The sequence below is a fragment of the Perognathus longimembris genome, chromosome 18 (assembly GCF_023159225.1).
Source record: "Perognathus longimembris pacificus isolate PPM17 chromosome 18, ASM2315922v1, whole genome shotgun sequence".
NCBI lineage: Eukaryota > Metazoa > Chordata > Mammalia > Rodentia > Heteromyidae > Perognathus > Perognathus longimembris.
In genome coordinates this window covers 10,710,991-10,728,779 of record NC_063178.1, presented here as the reverse complement: position 1 = coordinate 10,728,779, position 17,789 = coordinate 10,710,991, and the positions used below count along the sequence as shown (strand labels likewise).

At 40.7% G+C, this 17,789-nt stretch overlaps 1 protein-coding gene across 1 annotated transcript in view; it reads right to left on the bottom strand.

The window, feature by feature from the left end:
* Dhtkd1 (dehydrogenase E1 and transketolase domain containing 1) overlaps nucleotides 1–17,789 on the bottom strand; it is a 30,920-nt gene that overhangs the window by 12,386 nt on the left and 745 nt on the right. The window contains exons 2-10 of the mRNA XM_048367547.1: nucleotides 13,780–13,935; nucleotides 12,642–12,853; nucleotides 11,765–11,959; nucleotides 9,274–9,543; nucleotides 8,148–8,319; nucleotides 6,335–6,533; nucleotides 3,400–3,712; nucleotides 1,965–2,049; nucleotides 750–889 (exon numbers count right to left, since the gene is read on the bottom strand). Of these exons, the coding sequence (XP_048223504.1) occupies nucleotides 750–889; nucleotides 1,965–2,049; nucleotides 3,400–3,712; nucleotides 6,335–6,533; nucleotides 8,148–8,319; nucleotides 9,274–9,543; nucleotides 11,765–11,959; nucleotides 12,642–12,853; nucleotides 13,780–13,935 (1,742 nt within the window). The remainder of the gene's footprint in view (nucleotides 1–749; nucleotides 890–1,964; nucleotides 2,050–3,399; nucleotides 3,713–6,334; nucleotides 6,534–8,147; nucleotides 8,320–9,273; nucleotides 9,544–11,764; nucleotides 11,960–12,641; nucleotides 12,854–13,779; nucleotides 13,936–17,789) is intronic.

Sequence of the window (17,789 nt, the reverse complement as noted above, 5' to 3'; positions counted from 1 at the left end):
GAACTCAGAAGCTGGGCACTATCCTTGAGTTTTTATATTTATGTCTAGTGCTCTACCACTTTGAGCTATGGTGCCATTTTTGGCTTTTTGGTAGTTAATTGGAGACAATAGTCTCCTGGACTTTCCTGCATTGACTGGCTTTAAACCAAGATCCTCAAATCTCAACCTCTTGAGTAGATAGAATTACAGGCATGAACCAGACTCCTGGTTATTTGTTTTTTAAGCAGGCTTAAAAATGTGGGTTTACTATCCACATCTTTGATTAATTGTAATGATTTATAACAATATGCAGATGATCATATCAATTTTAAATTGACAAAATGCACACCCATTTAACATTTACTTGATTACAGGTGAGTAGCTGAAGAACCTCTATGTCATTAAGAAACCTCTTCATAAAAAAAAAAAGAAACCTCTTCATGACATCAAGCTCTAGTCTACTCTTTAGCTTTTACTTCTGTTCCAAATTTATAGGCCTACACTGTCTACTCACTCAAAACCTTTATTTTTAAAAAACATTAAGCAAAAGTTACCAGTGTCTGGTTTTGGTTGCTTTAAGAATCCTGTAAGTGGGGCTAGGGATATGGCCTAGTGGCAAGAGTGCTTGAGCAAAAAGAAGCCAGGGACAGTGCTCAGGCCCTGAGTCCAAGGCCCAGGACTGGCAAAAAAAAAAAAAAAAAAAAAAGAATTCTGTAAGTGTAGTAACTAGTACTTGGACTTTACAATAACAGTATATTGAAAGCTCTTACCTCCAGAAATCCCTTCTGGTTAGGATCCATGTGGTTCAGGGGGATGTAGGTGTTGTCGGTCTCCTGGCAAACCAGCATTGCGTGCCTCTGACTAAAAGTTCCACGGCCAACATCCTGGCCACTCAGGCGGACATTAAAACCTTAGGTGGGCAAGTACCAAAGAAAAATAAGCCAACAATCAACTAAGGCACCCAGGACAGCCTATGCAATAAGACATTATAACCCTGAGTTCTTGTGGTTTTGAGACGGAAGCTCACTATGTTGCCCAGGTTGGCCTTGCACTGGCCTCCAGACTTCATACAATTCTGCTTCCGCCTCTTGAGTAGCTGGGACTCTAGGGATGTGACACCATGCTGGGGTTACCTCAATTCTTGTACATTGGTTTATTCTGAGATTTTTCTTAGAATGATAAATTCTCCTTATTAAAATCTATCAGTCCTTTATCCAAAGTCTAAGCCAGGCACTGGTGGTTCACATCTATAATCCTAGCTATTCAGGAGGCTGAGATCTAAAGAACACAGTTCAAAGCCAGCCCAGGCAGGAAAGTCTATTAAACTCCTATCTCCAATCAACCACCAGAAAACCGGAAATAGAGCTGTGGCTCAAAGTGGTAGAGGGCTACAGGGACAGAACCCAGACCCTGAGTTCAAGTCCTATGACCAAACCAAAATAAATAAATAAATCTATAGTTAAAATGAAATTGTGTAAGCTGGAAAGCTATTACTTGCTCTGAAATTTTTAGAGAGAAAAGTATCTTTTCAATAATCCAAAAATGAGCCCCATGTTTCTAGGTATAACTATTCGATTGTCTATACTGTCCACATGACTTGTGCTATGGTTAGGCAATACTTTCAGGAAGCATGTTTTCAAACAAGTTTTAGTCAATGGAAACAACATGAGGTAGTTGTGATTTGGAAAATCATACAGGTTATATGTAACAAAGAACATTTAGAGCACTCTCCAGCTGTGAAGATAAGTAGAAATGTCTTGGGCTGGGGATATGGCCTAGTGGCAAGAGTGCCTGCCTCATATACATGAGGCCCTGGGTTCGATTCCCCAGCACCACATATACAGAAAATGGCCAGAAGTGGCGCTGTGGCTCAAGAGGCAGAGTGCTAGCCTTGAGCAAAAAAAGAAGTCAGGGACAGTGCTCAGGCCCTGAGTCCAAGGCCCAGGACTGGCAAAAAAAAAAAAAAAAAAGTAGAAATGTCTTACCTTGAGCAAGTAGGGAGCCCAATGCAAGGGTTTCTGCTGTGGCCCAGTCTAAATTTGTTCCATTCATTACTTTCTCCATTCTAGACTGTAAACATGAGGGGGAGGAAAATATATCCAATAGTTCATATGCTTTTTTTATATAGATGTGTGTGTGTATGTGTGTATTTTTTTTAAATTTGTCGGCCATGACACTTGAACTCTGGGCCTGGGCACTGTCCCCGAGCTCTTCAGCTCAAGGCTGGTGCTCTCCCACTCTGAGTCAAAATGCCACTTCCTGTTTTTATATTTTAATGCAAGCAAGATAAGTAACAAAAGTATAATGTCAAATAAAAACAGAGTACAGGGGCTGGGAATATGACCGAGTGGTAGAGTGCTTGCCTAGCATGCATGAAGCCCTGGGTTTGATTCCTCAGCACCACATATATAGAAAAAGCCAGAAATGGTGCTGTGCTCAAGTAGTAGAGTGGTAGCCTTGAGCAAAAAGAAGCCAGGGATAGTGCTTAGACCCTGAGTTCAAGCCCCAGGGCTGGCAAAAATAAATAAAGAGTACAGACCCATATATAATAGTACAAAAAATTATACTATAAACAGGGAAGTGGAGCTGTGGCTCAAGTAGTTGAGTGCTAACCTTGAGCAAAAAAGCTCATGGACAGCATTCGGGCTCTGAGTTCAAGCCCCAGGACTGGCACCAAATAAAGTATAAACAAGTTTTTGTTTTGGGGTGTTTTTGTTTGTTTTCTTTGTTGTGGGGCTTGAACTCTGGGCCTGGGCGCTGTCCCTGGGATCTTCAGCTTAAGGCTAGCACTCAACCTCTTTGAGTCAAAGCGCTACTTCCAGTTTTCTGGTGGTTAATTGGCTGACTAAGTTTTTATTTTTTGTTTGGTCAGTCATGGGGCTTGAACTGAGGGCCTGGGCACTGCCCCTGAGCTTTGTGTTTTTGTTTTTGCTCAAGGTTAGCACTCTTCCACCTTGAGCCATAGCTCTATTTCCAGTTTTCTGGTGGTAACTGTAGATAAGAATCTCACAGACTTTCCTGCCTGGGCTGGCTTCAAACCCCAATCCTCAGATCTCACTCTCCTGAATAGCTAGGATTACAGGCCACCAGCACCCAGCTATAAACAGGTTCATTTCAGTAGCTTTCCTTTTTAATTGGGAAAAAAATGCGTATTTTTCTTACAATGAGCAGGTCTTCTGGATACATATATTAAACATGCATAAATAATGAATAAATGCCTAAAGGAAAAATAAAAGTAAAGAAATTGTGAGTTAACTGACTCTTAGCACCAAAAGAACGCTGGGATTTAGTTCCTAGAAAGTAATATTATATACAATAAATACTTGTCAAAGAAATAAGCAGCTGAAAAGACTGGAGCAGTATCAGTTCCTTTGCTGAGCAAGCGGAAATGGCAGTAATGGATGATTTCAAGGCTCCTACCTGAACATACATCTTTAGAAGGTGAGTGTGCACCTGCAGTTCCTTCGGGACCTCCACAGACTTCATGCCAATAAACCTCAGGAGGTCAAGGGGCACACCTGTGTTCCAGGTGGTGATGCAACCTTCCGGCTGAACCAGGCCCTGCCAGTGGGCCTGCAGGTGGGAGGCAGGGGGCCGGTACTGGGCCATGTTGGTTAAGTGGTCATTTAGCTTGGCATAGTAGGAAGCTTTTATTTCATACACCTCCTCCTGGGTCATAAGCCCACTGGCAATGAGGTGTTCTGCATATGTGTCTGGGATGCTTTTTCGGGCCCTGTCAGAAAGAAAAAAGGGAGGAGGGAAGCCATCTGATGTGTACAATTCTAGGAGAGGCAGAGACAATCATTGTCAAAGGCATCAGCGACCGTTATTGCCATTAAAAGGCACATAGGAAATGTCTTGGAACTAGACAGAGGCAATGTTTGAAGAATGCTGTCTATCTTTTCTATTGTAAGTGTATTGAGAACTGTTTTATGGCCTAACAAAGTCTCTCCTGGAGAGTGTTTTATGTGTACTTGAGAAGAATGTATATTTTTCTGTTATTCAGTAGAATGGTTTGTATGAGTCTGTTAGATCTTATTAGTTTATAATATTTTTCAATTCCTTTTTTTTTTTTTTTTTGCCAGTCCTGGGCCTTGGACTCAGGGCCTGAGCACTGTCCCTGGCTTCTTCCTGCTCAAGGCTAGCACTCTGCCACTTGAGCCACAGCGCCGCTTCCGGCCGTTTTCTGTATTATGTGGTGCTGGGGAATCGAACCTAGGGCCTCGTGTATCCGAGGCAGGCACTCTTGCCACTAGGCTATATCCCCAGCCCTCAATTCCTTTTCTTTAAGACAGATCTTGCTACATTGCTCAGGCTGATCTTGAAATATTGGGTGATCTTCCTATCTCAACATCCTGTCATGATTCTACAGGCACACACACACACACACACATACACAGACATACACACATACACACACATACACACATACATACACACACATACACATACACACACACATACATACCTGGCTTATTTAATTCACTATTGAAAATATTATGTTGAAGTCTCCAACTATTATTGTAGAAATACCTATTTCTTGTACTCATTACCTGACTCATGTAATCCCTCTGTACATCACCTCTAGAATAACAATAAATAACAAATTTTTTAAGAAAAAAATGTTTTCTATGTACTGCCACTTTAAATACTGTAGTAAATTTTATCTTATATGGATTTTCACCTCAGTAAGTTAACAAGACAATAAATTAATCAAATTTTAATTAATCATGTTAAAGATACCCATGAGTAACAAGCTCTTCCAGACAAACAAGAGAAACAAATTTGGCTCTTAAGTTTTGTCTACATTCAGGTAGAAATAACTAGTGGAGTTTTTCTACAAATTGGTACCTTCTATACAGTGATTTTCAAAGCTGACTACTTTACTTGGCACACTGTTACAGGAGTGGGAAACTTTGTCAATCAAAGACCATTTGGATATACGTAATTTCCTTTAGAGGCCACACAAAACTATTGATATAGACAGATGGCCACAAGCAGCCAATGAAAAGAATGAGTCTGTCCATCATGTACCAAATGATTTGGGGGGCCTTACACAGTTGGGTTGGACATTTCTCATCCCTAACTGAATCAAAGTTGTCAGAAATTAGTTTCAGGCTGCTTTAGTAATCCTGAGACTATAATAATTGGCCCCACTTTGTTAATAATATTAAAATAATAATAATATAATTCCTTTTTATGCTTGAAACTGTAAAAAGTCTGTTCATATGTTTTGTCATATTGACTTCTAAAAGTAAGAGCTAGGCAAGATGGATTGTTTTGGATGTATCTCTGGGCTACATGGAGTCCTTCAACTACTACATTCATGGCAAAGTAAACCCAGACTAGGGCCTTCTGAGAAGAGTATTCTGCTACCTATGGGCCACAAAGGCCTGTGGAATATCAGAGTTTGTTCCCCTACTTTCATTTATATCTATGAGGAGAGAGATGGAAGGAAGGAAAGGAGGGAATGTTTTACTCAGGCGTATCTAGAAAAGGAAATGTCAAAGGCCCATGCCCTTCTCTGCCTTATTAACATTCTGAATCAGTGTTGCCCAATAGATCGAAGTTGCAAGCCACATGTGTAATTTTAAACTTTCTGCCATTTACATTAGGGAAAGTAAGGAGAAACCAATGGAAATAATTTAACAATATTACTATGATATTTTAAAGTCTATATTAGTGAATACACCCCACCAATTGTCATTTCAATATATGATCAGCATAGAAAGTATTACTGAGCTACTTAACAGTTCCATTTCACTTACTAAGTCTTTGAAATCTGCTGTGTGTTATACACTTCTAAGACATGTCATCAAGACTGACCACATTTCAACTGCTCAAATAGTCACTTAGTGGCTTAAATAGCCACTATTAAGTGTTCATCTATTTCTCACCAAGGCTCAAAGCAGGTCCATACTTATGGATTGTAGAAGGGATTCACAGGTCCTATTCCTGATCTACCAGCACCACACTAAGGAGCATCAAGCAAGGCTTTGCCCAAGTCCTCCTACCTTGGTCTTCCCAACTGCTAAGTGAGGTGCTAAGTTGTCCACTCCCTGTTCAATGAGCAAACATGGAGTCTGAAGACTATGTAAGTGCTCCTGAGACCTATACAGTAACCATCCCATGTTGTTCAGGACTGTCTCTGTGTAGCGCTGAAAGTCTCATGTCCTAAGGAAACTAAGAGAATTGCTCACCTACCTGAGAGCATCTATTAAAAATGAATAGCATTTTAGGGTATTGATCAGTAGCAGGTTTTGTAAAGCTCTGACTTCAATCCTAGAACTGCAAATAAATGAATAAATAAATGCAAGAATGCAAGCAAGGCATACCAAATGGTTTATGGTTGTACCTGATGATTTTGTACATGACTGGGTTAGTGAAGAAAGGCTCATCGAGCTCATTGTGGCCCCACTGCCTGTAGCATAACAGATCAATAATCACATCCTTCCGGAACTGGCGCTGATATTCAAAAGCCAGTCGTGTGGCCTGGACTACTTCCTCTGGCCTGTCTCCATTAACGTGTATGATGGCACAGCCTACAAGCTTCCCTGAAGAAGGAAGTACACAGATGAAGGTCAATTAACTTGGGATAACATTAGTCGTCCTCCAAGACCTCCTGCCTGAATAGGAAGACAGCGTTTGAACTCAGAAGAAGCTTGTTTTCATTGTTAAGAATCAAATCCATCTGACAAGGCCCAGTTCCATCATTTATTGTATAATCTTGGTAGAGTTTTAAATCTGAATTTAGCTCTGCATCTTAGTGAAATGTTAAGATTATATGAGCCAATGAATAGAGAATATTAATGCTTTATAATGCTTGATACATAATAGTTAACATTACTTTTGCTATTACAATTCCTAAAAGGGTCATTAAAGACTGCATCCTAGGAAAAAAACATGTTTTCTCCAAAGAGAAATTGTAAAATGTTTCCTCACTCTCTCTCCATCAGACTATTCACAAAGATAATTCCCATAGACAATTCTAAAAGGTCTCTAGTCTAAGCTCTGGGTATAAAAACACATAGTTCCTACCAGCCAACAGTACTTGTAACCAGTTCTGTGAAAATAGGAATGGGTAATATAAGCTCTTTCTTTATCCTAAGATGGCTTATTTTTATAGGTTAAAACAAGTTGATTTTTGCCAAGCACAGGTGGCTCATACCTGTAATCCTAACTACTCAGGAGGCTAAGATCTAAGGATTTGGGTTCAAAGCCAGCTGGGATAGGAAAGTCAACGAAACTCTTCTCATATTAACCACAAAGAGCCAGAAGTGCAGCTGTGGCTCAATCAGCAGAAAGCTAACCTTCAGGAACCAGGTCCTGAGTTCATGTTCCTGGACCAACACACACATACACATACACATACACATACACATGCACACACACACCCACACCCACACACACCAACAAATGTTGATTTTGACTCTTCACATTTTACTTCTCATTAGGCTATCTCACCAATCGTAGAATTGAACATAATCTGTTTTACTAAATTCTTAGGCACTCTAAGCTTGAATATTCTTTTTTTGCCAATCCTAGGCCTTGGACTCAGGGCCTGAGCACTGTGCCTGGCTTCTTTTCGCTCAAGGCTAGCGCACTGCCACTTGAGCCACAGTGCCACTTCTGGCTTTTTTTTTTTCTATATATGTGGTGCTGGGGAATCGAACCCAGGGCTTCATGTATACAAGGCAAGCACTCTTGCCACTAGGCCATATTCCCAGCCCTAAGCTTGAATATTTTAAAGATAATTCTCTAGTATTATACTGTGTTATTCTCTTATTTCTACTAGAAAGAACTACTAAAGGAACTTAAGACTGGACACTCTAAACTCTATCCTTTTATTATTTCCTTGGATTTCAAAAGCACACTCAGGGATGGAAGCAAAGCTAGTGGTAGAGCACTTGCATAGCTTGCATGAAGCCCAGTGTTTAATACCCCAAAATCACAAAATAAGAATAGTAATCGTAGTAGTAGTAGTAAATATCACACTCAGACTGTAAGTGTAATGCTAAACTTGGCAACTCAGTGACTACTGATCACATCTGATCCAAATTTTAACATGGGAAATCCAATAAAACTTGCTGTTCTCAATGACCTACAAGTTTCTCTAGGAACTCCTTGCCCTTCAGAATAACCAACGTCAATTCTGCCGGGTTACATACCAATATCACTACTGTATAAAGAAGACCTTCCTCTTTCGGCAGGAGTGGTGTAACCCAGCTGGTTATTGACAATCAAATGGACGCTCCCACCAATTCTGAAATGCGGGAGGTTCGACAGTGTAAATGTCTCAAGAACAATCCCTTGACCGCAGAAAGAAGCATCACCATGAACCTAAAACACAGGGCAGAGAGGAGAGGGAGGACATAAAGGATTAAGGTTAGGTTTACAGATTAAGCCACTTTAAAATGTTTAAAATGTTAACTGAACAAATAAAGTCCAAGAAATGGAAACAAGAGGTTTATTTTTCTTTGTTGAAATAAAATAGTAATAGGAATATATAAGCAACTGCTTTCTCACTACTCCCCTGTTCTCCTTGAAGTATGCAGGTTACAGGAATCCCTGGACTGGTTGGTCAGACTGAAGTCAAAGGCATCTTTCAAAGATGCTCTTTCAGTTCTTTCCACTTACCACCACCATCAGTTAGCCCCCTTCCCCCACCCACCCTGTGCCACTTGTCCATACAGCAAACACGATAGTATCCACAGCAGCCTGTAGGGGGAGCGATTTCAGGAGGCACAAAGAAAAGCTGAGCTCTAGGGAAAGCTGGCGTGAAAACAATCTGTAACATCAGAGGAGGAGCACACCCCTTGGGCTGGCCCTCTCCCAGCCACTTGGCCCAGGAAATGAGACTAGACTTGCTCCCACCACCTAATCCTCGCTATGCCATCCTAAGCATGACAAACACGAGAAGATGCAGCCGAAGAGTGTCACATACGTGCAAGTGTAAGGAGGGTTTAAAGAAAAATGAAATACTATGAGAGAATGTCTACTATGTGCTATCCTTCCAAGAACATTCTAAGCCTGCTAGATTGGAATATCATTACAAACTCCGGTAGATAACGTGGTTAAGAAGGGGGGATGCTTTGTCTTTTCACATCTAAAATAATGATGGGATCGAAGATCTTAGAAGAAAAAGTTTAAAAAAACAATGCTTACTCTAGAAATCATCTTTTCCCCAAATGTTACCTCACTTTCCTCTTGATTATTTTCAGTCCTACTGAACCCAGACATTCTCTCTCCCTGGTTTTCCCAACCTCTGGCCTCACTTCCTGAAGCCACACTTACCTGTAGGCAAATGACTTTGTCCCCGGGCTGAGCAGAACCATCAGGAGAGTAGTCCCCATCCTGCCGAGACTGCTGTCTGCCACGAGTTTTCCCCACAGCCACAGGGTTAACGGCTTCCAGGTGTGAGGGGTTTGGCAGCATTGTCACGTGGAGGGGACGATGGGCACCAAAGTCTAGGTCCACAGACGATGTCAGGTGAGACAGGACGTCTCCAATGGCTGAGATGCTTTCTGGAAATTCACTTAAGCCTTGCATTTTGCGGAACATCAGCTATTAGAAACAAACAAATAAGAAAATGATGGGCTGAGAATGTGGCTTAGTAGTAAGAGCACTTGCCTAGCATACACAAAGCCCTGGGTTTGATTCCTCAGTACCACATAAACAGAAAAAGCCAGAAGTGGTGCTATGGCTGAAGTGGTAATGCGCTATCCTTGAGCAAAAGAAGCTCAGGGACAGTGCTCAGGCCCTATGTTCAAGCCCCAGAACCAAAAAAAGAGAAAGAAAATGATAGGTTTTTTCTTAAATCACAATGGAGATTGTGATTAAGAGGCTCATGCCTAGGAATAAATAACCAGTGAACAAGAAAGGATTGGAAGCAATGGAGCACCTGTCTAGCAAACACAAGGCCTAAGTTCAAATCATAACACTACCAAAAAAAAAAAAAAGAGGAAACCAATAGGATAGAATGCAATTCTACTTAAAGGATGATGTATATTGCTTAACTCAAGCCATATCTAAAGATTATACCATGCAATTCTGGAATGAGTTCATGGTAGATGAGCTCCTAATTCATGTTTTATCTTCTATGACACAGATATATAAACCATTTCGAAAATTAATAATACATTCTCAAAAGTCCTTCACTAGCAGTGACAAAGCTGGATCCAAAACTAAGATAGTTACAAAAAAACACCTAAATTCTAAATTATCCAAACTGTTTGAATGCCTTGAACTTTGTCTAGCTTTCAACAACTTCTAGTTGATCTATATACAGTAAAGAGTATGTATGTTCTTGTAAGTTCTTCTTCTTGAAAGAATGTTCTGTGATCTTAGGAATACCATTTTTTTGGTTTAAGAATTTCTGTACCGGGCTGGGGATATAGCCTAGTGGCAAGAGTGCCTGCCTCGGATACATGAGGCCCTAGGTTCGATTCCCCAGCACCACATATACAGAAAAATGGCCAGAAGCGGCGCTGTGGCTCAAGTGGCGGAGTGCTAGCCTTGAGCGGGAAGAAGCCAGGGACAGTGCTTAGGCCCTGTGTCCAAGGCCCAGGACTGGCCAAAAAAAAAAAAAAAAAAAAAAAAAGAATTTCTGTACCTACCCAAGCACTGTGTGTGTGTGTATGTGTGTGTGTGTGTATGTGTGTATGTGTGTGTGTGTGTGTGATATGCATGCTGTACTGGACTTAAACATAGACCTTTATGCTTCGTTGGCTCTTGCTCACAGCTGGTGCTCTAACACTTGAGCCATGCCTCCATTTTAGAATTTTCTGGTTAACTAGAGTCCAGTCTCAGGGACTTTTCTGCTTAGGCTAGCTTTGTACTGTGATTCTACACGACTCAACCTCCTGAGTAATTAGGATAAGGACTAGCCTTTAAAAATCTGCTTTTGAATAATAACATCAAAACAAGTGAGATATGAAAAATACATTTAAAAGACAAGATCTTGCTATATTATCCAGACTGGCCTTGAACTCCTGAGTTCAAGTGATCTCTAGCCATAGCCTTGCCAGTACCTAAGACTACCAGAGTATACCACCATAATCAACTAACATCACAGGTTTTTTCTAAAGGTATGAAGATTACTATATCCTTCTGTGAGCTCTGGTTCACTCTGTTTAACCTTGACAAATCTTTAACAGTTATAATTATTTTTAATCTCCTGGACTACAAATTTATCCTGAAATTTATCCATGAATAAAGGATAAAGCTCTTATCCAATTTCAGATCTCTGATGGTTCCTTGACACAAAAATCATCATTCTTGATTTCAAATCTTTTGAATAATGTAGAAAGCAGCTGAGTTGGACTAGAGAGGAATACCAAGAGCCAATCACTTATAAAATACTTATTTCAGTGTTCATAGAGATAATAATGTAGTATTAATTCTACTATAATCTAATAACTAAAAACTTTGTAAATATATGAACCCATGACTTCTTACAAGGCAAAATTATATAAAATTGCATAGCCTTTATATTTGTTTGAACAATGGGTATTAAATGAAAAAGACACTGTCAAAGAATAAAATTCAGTTCTATTTACATCATCTTTTAACATTCCTGAGAGGAGAGAGTCCACACAAAAACATACATTAAAGCAACCTGAGTGCTGAATACCAGTTCTAGCTGTCAGCATTAAGTTTAGCCCATTCACGATCCGGACCACTACTCAGATGCTTACCTGCCTTTCTAAGGGCACTGACTACCATAGTTTTACTTTTATTTCCGTGCACTGTACAGTGCTGGGGAGAAACACAGAAACAACCTCACCTCTGGAGGTAACTGCAGAAGACCTGTCAATAAATTCAGCCTCCCTCGATGGGGCATCCCAATAATGACATCAGTTATCCCACTGTAGGCTGACATTTTCAGCAATTCGTGGAAAAAGCCCATCATGCTTTCAGCCCCTTCACCTCCATAGCGTTTCACTGTGGCAAACTTGGTGGCCAGAAAGTGGTCAAACTCCTGTGGAATGTCAAGTCAGACATATTAGCTGCTTGGGTGAAAGACAGAAGAGTTATGTGTGTTATGACAAGATCCGACAATACTCCAGTGGGCAGAACTGTGCCCATTCCCTATAGATCCCAGGGAGACATACGCAACCCATGGACTGCTCTGCCAAGCATATGGTAGGGGCTGGAAATCAACTTATTCAGAGGAGAACCCTGTCAGATATGTGTTCCACACTAGGTATGAGATCTCTGTGCCTCTCCTAATTAGTGTTTTAGAGGCTTCAACAGTACTATTTCATCAAATACTATTTCATCAAGTACTATTTCATCCAAGTATGCTGCATCCTGATCACACTACTTTTAGAGATTCTATTCCATTAATTTATATCCACAGCATCTTCCATGAAAGAAGACAAAGAGAAATAAGCACTTAGGCCTTTGTCAGCTTTTATAAAGTAAGTGGACAAATACCTAAAAATAATTTGACTTAGAAGAATCAAGATGTCTTGCGGTTTTATTATGTTGCTATTTGGAATAAAGTGGTGGTGAATGTTGTATTGTCTGCTATGTTGACACAATGGGGCAAATCAAAGCAAGTTCAGACTCAGCACTGTAAGTTTCTCTCTTCAGTAGCTATTTATCACTGTGGGGAGAGAGCTGACCTATTCCATTGAGAGAAGCTGCTGCTTTCATACCTGAGACTCTAACATTAGTTTTGACAGATGTTTTCGCTCTTCTGTGGAAAATGGCTCCTTTTTTAGCTCCTCAAACCGCCTGGCAAACCAGTCTTTCTCCTCCTGGCTCTGAAGTTGGGCAGTTTCAATAGAAATTGGCCCACAGAAGATCTGGTTCAAATAGGCTAATACTTCCTCCAGGGAAGCTTCTTCCTTGCCCATGTTCAGTAATCCTAGGAAACAGAGTCAAAAGGGCCATAGCAAAGAATCACTATCCATGCAGGAAGTTAATTCTGGAACACACCGAAGAACAACTTCCATATTAATAAACTACGCCATAGGGGCTGGGAATATGGCCTAGTGGCAAGAGTGCTTGCCTCCTACACATGCAGCTCTCAGTTCGATTCCCCAGCACCACATATATGGAAAATGGCCAGCCAGGGGCACTGTGGCTCAGGTGGCAGAGTGCTTGCCTTGAGCGGGAAGAAGCCAGGGACAGTGCTCAGGCCCTGAGTCCAAGGCCCAGGACTGGCCAAAAATAAATAAATAAATAAATCAAAAATAAACTACGCCATAATCAATATTTATACAGCTTTTTTTTCTTTTGTGGGAAAATGAACCCAAGTCCTCACATAGCATAATCAAGTACTCTATCACTGAGCTATTATAACACCAACCTTATTTAGATTATTCTAAGGACAAGATAAAAAAATATGCTCAAAGACTATGAAATAGTAAAACTAAGAAAATAAAAAAGCAGCTTTCTCTGTGTGTGTGCCAGTCTCAGGGCTTGAACTTAGGGCCTGGAGTGTTGTCTCTGAACAGCTCCACATGCTGCTTTGGGGTAGTTTATTGGAGGGAGATAAGAGTCTCATGGACTTTCCTGCCTGGGCAGCCTTTAAACATCCTCAGTCCTCAGCCTCCAGAGAGTAGCTAGGATTACAGGCGTGAGCCATTGGTGCCAGCAATAGGACCTTTCTTAAGAGCGTTCTAGCACCTCCAGGCTTCTCTTAGCTGAAGACAAGAGTCCTTCCTTTCTCCTCCCACCCAGTGGAAGCTTTAGCTCTTTAAATGTACTACAAGTTCTTCACAAAGATCAATAAGAGCCCCACCTCCTGTGTGGAGGAAGCTCTCCTCTCCTTCCCAGCCACTCCCTAACCTGTGGTGGTGAAGGGTCCCTGCAGAGTCTCCACAAGGGCTTGGATTTCAGGCACATTAGCCAGCAGGGCCTGTCCAGTGACCAGAGGGTTGATCTGGGCAGCTTTGTGACCATGCTCACAGTATGCTGTCACCAACCTGGAAAGGCCATGATCAACTAGATAAGAGAGGAAAACAAAACAGTACAGTCAAGGAGATGCCCACAAATTACAAAAACCAGCTTTCTAATTCTCACACTGCAGCCTTCCACATTGTTACCACAGTATTTCTACTCATCCCCTCTACCAGTGATATTCAAGACTAAATTCTATCAGAACTCAGGAAGCCCTTATTTCCTTATATCTTATAGCTAAAGTCTGTTTTTTTAAGCAAATAGGGAAATGAGTACAGAGTTGTAAAAATAACTAGACACATAAATTGTGTATAAAAAATGAAAAGTAACTTTTTTTAAATTTTTGGTGCCAGTCCTGAGGTTTGAACCTAGGGCCTGGGCACTATCCCTGAGCTTTTTTCTCTTTTTTGCTCAAGGCTAGTACTTCGCCACTTAAGCCACAGCTCCACTTCAGCTTTTTGTTGGTTAACTGGAGATACGTGGTGGGCTGGCTTCAAACCATCATCCTCAGATCTCAGCCTCTGGAGTAGCATCATCAGCACCCCAAAAGTAACTGTTCAAAAGCTTGGATTGCAGATACAATCCTTTTTATCTGATGAGTATGAGGTATTTCTAGGTCTTTTTTTTTGTTGTTTTTTTTTGTCTTGGGGCTTGAACTCAAAGCCTAAGCAATTTTGCTCAAGGCTAGCCCTCTATCACTATGAGCCACAAGTCCACTTCCAGTTTTCTGCTAGTTAACTGGAGATAAGAATATCTTGGACTTTCCAGCCTGGGCTGGCTTTGAAACTCATATCTCAGGCTCCTGAGTAGCTAGGATTACAGGTGTGAGCCATCTGTGCTCAGCAAGACTTTTGAGCTTAACTGTACTTTAAGGTCTGCATTTGTGTTCTAGAATTTGATTTTCTTTATCTTCCCAAATCTCCAATGCACTCAGATTTTTGAAGCTTTTTCTTTACAAGTGCAGTAAAGATTCCTATTATTTCCAACATACAACAGTTCCACAACCTCACTCACTCGGAAGCTAAATGCAGAGACAGAAATCACTAAAAGTAGTTTGGATTCCAGTAGATCGGATCCTCTTCAATTTCTTGAGGGGCTCTAAATACTGACATATAATTTTATGTTTTCTTTATAATGGAGGCCCCAATTACTCCATTTGAAATGTATACCCAAGAATCACCACTCCTAAACTCATCTCCATTGTAAACTGCAATTTTTTATAAGTTCCAAAATCAAGAACCAGACTCTCAACTTAATCCCCAAAACCAAAATGAATAAATACAAGCAGGTTCAGGAGCTCACACCTGTAATCCCAGATACACAGGAGGCAGAGGTAGGAGAGTTGTAGTTCAAAGGTACTAAACTTGCTCTAAAAATATAACTAAAGCAAAACTTGGTGAATTGGCTCAAGTGGTAGAGCACCTAACAAGGAAGCATGAAAACCTGACTTCAAACACGAGTCAAATGAATGAATATACAATTTACTTGAAATGAAATTTACTTGGCAACTGAGATTTACAGAAGTGAGAGTATAACCCATCATCAAAAGTTAGCTACAGGGGTTGGGAATATGGCTTAGTGGTAGAGTGCTTACCTAGCATGCATGAAGCCCTGGGTTCGATTCCTCAGCATCACATAAACAGAAAAAGTTAGACGTGGCACTGTGGCTCAAGTGGTAGAGTGCTAGCCTTGAGCAAAAGGAATCCAGGGACAGTGCCCAGCCCTTGAGTTCAAGCCCCAGGACTGGCAAAAAAAAAAGTTAGCTACAAAAATACTCCTCATGGGTCAAAGTTTAACTAGTGAAATCACTAGCATGCAAAAGGCCACTACAAGCAAATTCAGTATTTCCTCTAAGTTGAATACAAGTGAAGCCTTGGTGCAGTCATCATTTGCAGGCACCAGTTCTAACCAAGATAAACATGTAGAAAAAAAATCAATGAGGAGCGAAGAAGAGCAGGGAGGCTCCATAACCTAACTATATCTCTTCCCACTTCACTGTGCAGCCCAGGCTGGCCTTGTCCTTGCTATCCTCCTAACTTAGCCTCCCAAGTTCTAGCATCCATCACCAGACCAGTCACCAAGCTATTTTTTGTTGTGTTTCTTCTTAATGTAGTAGTTTGTTGAGATACATTCTTGCTATGTAACTCGGGCTGACCTTGAACTTGCAATCCTCCTGCATTTGCTTCCCAAGTGCTGGGATTTCAGCACTGAGTGACTTTTGATGTGTCCATTTTCACTGTCCTTTTGTTTACTTTGTGAGCCAAGAGAAAAAAGTAACCTACATCATTGTTAACACTGACTTATCAATACCTAGATAGTACTTTTCATGACAAATAACACACATCATGAAAAAGATTAAAGCCATCCTTGGCCTCTGCTTCCTAGTTCAGTGACAAGATGAACCATAAACACATGCTTACACAGAATTTAAGGAAAAACTAGGAAAGTCTTTATCCTCACAAAGCCTAATAATAGTATATTGTCCCGTTCATAAAAGGCTTACTCTCCAGGTTGTACAGGCAAAATTCAAGCATACTAAATGTCACAAGTGAACACCAGAGAAAGAAGCCTATTTCTATTTCTGAGTAACAAATAAGAAGTTGGAGCCACCTATTCAACAAAGATGGAAATTCAGCCTTGCTAACAAGGATGGATTCTCTGTGGTATCAGAGTCTGGAATGCAGAGCCCAACAAGGTTGAAAAAGTAGAAGTGCTTGGGAGAGATGATTCTAGGCTGGGAAGTGTGGCTCTATCAGCAAAAAGCTGAAAATGTGAGACCTGGACTTCAAGCACTCAGTATACAACCCTTCCCCCCACACAAACCTCCCACACACAGATTGCTTTTCCATCTTTACTGCAGACATGTGTAGATATTGACCAAGTTTGGACAAAAACAATGGTACTGGAGGTCAAATATATAACTATTTCTCCTTTCTTCCATACAAACTAGAAGGATAATTTACAAAAACTGTTCTGAGACATGAGTTTTCTGACACAGAAAGGAAAAAAGAGTCATCATATATCTATACATAGTGATAATTTGGAAATGTTACTGTTAGCCTCTAAAACTACAGTTATTACACTTCCCAACAAAATTCCTTAAGTCGGATCCTGCAATTCTGACACAAATAATGCTTCTAGGGAAAAAAAATTGTCTCTAAGAATTTTGTTTTTCCCTCCCAGAACCTTCCTCTATATCAGAGAGAAAAACAGTAATATTCTAGAACCTTACCTCAATCTGAGAGAAAGGGAAGGACCAGAGCTAGGAATTCGTATTTGAAACACTGAAGTCACTATTAATGCATATTTAAGATGGAGGGTTAGGGGCTGGGAATATGGCTTAGTGGTAGAGTGCTTGCCTAGCATGCATCAAGCCCAGGGTTCAATTCCTCAGTGCCATGTATACAGAAAAAGCCAGAAGTGGCACTGTGGCTCAAGTGGTAGAGTGCAAGCTTGGAGCAAAAGAAGCTCAGGGACAGTGCTCAGGCCAAGTTCAAGCCCCAAACTGGCAAAAAAAAGAAGATTCAGGGTTAGAGTTAGGGTTAGAGAACAATTCATTTAAGTCCTAGGAAGCTGAAGGAGAGTAGATTGGTGGTTTGGCCCCAAGTTTAATTGCCAATATAAGAAAAATTTGAAAAGTAAAACAACTTTAAAAGTAAAATTACCTACAGTCTTACCTAAATCAGGATTTATAACCTAGGTTGGCCAAAATGCCTTCCCTAAGGAACCCCACTGCACACAGAGAGAAAACAGATTTTTTAGATGCTCTCTAAGGTGAGGAAAGGGTAACATCCTGAAGTTACATCTGGAGTGTGATACAACAGTCAAAGGTCAGGTGCTCACATGCTGAACAGACTCTTCCACATTGATCTACTCTGTGTCCCTTTAAAGACGCAAAA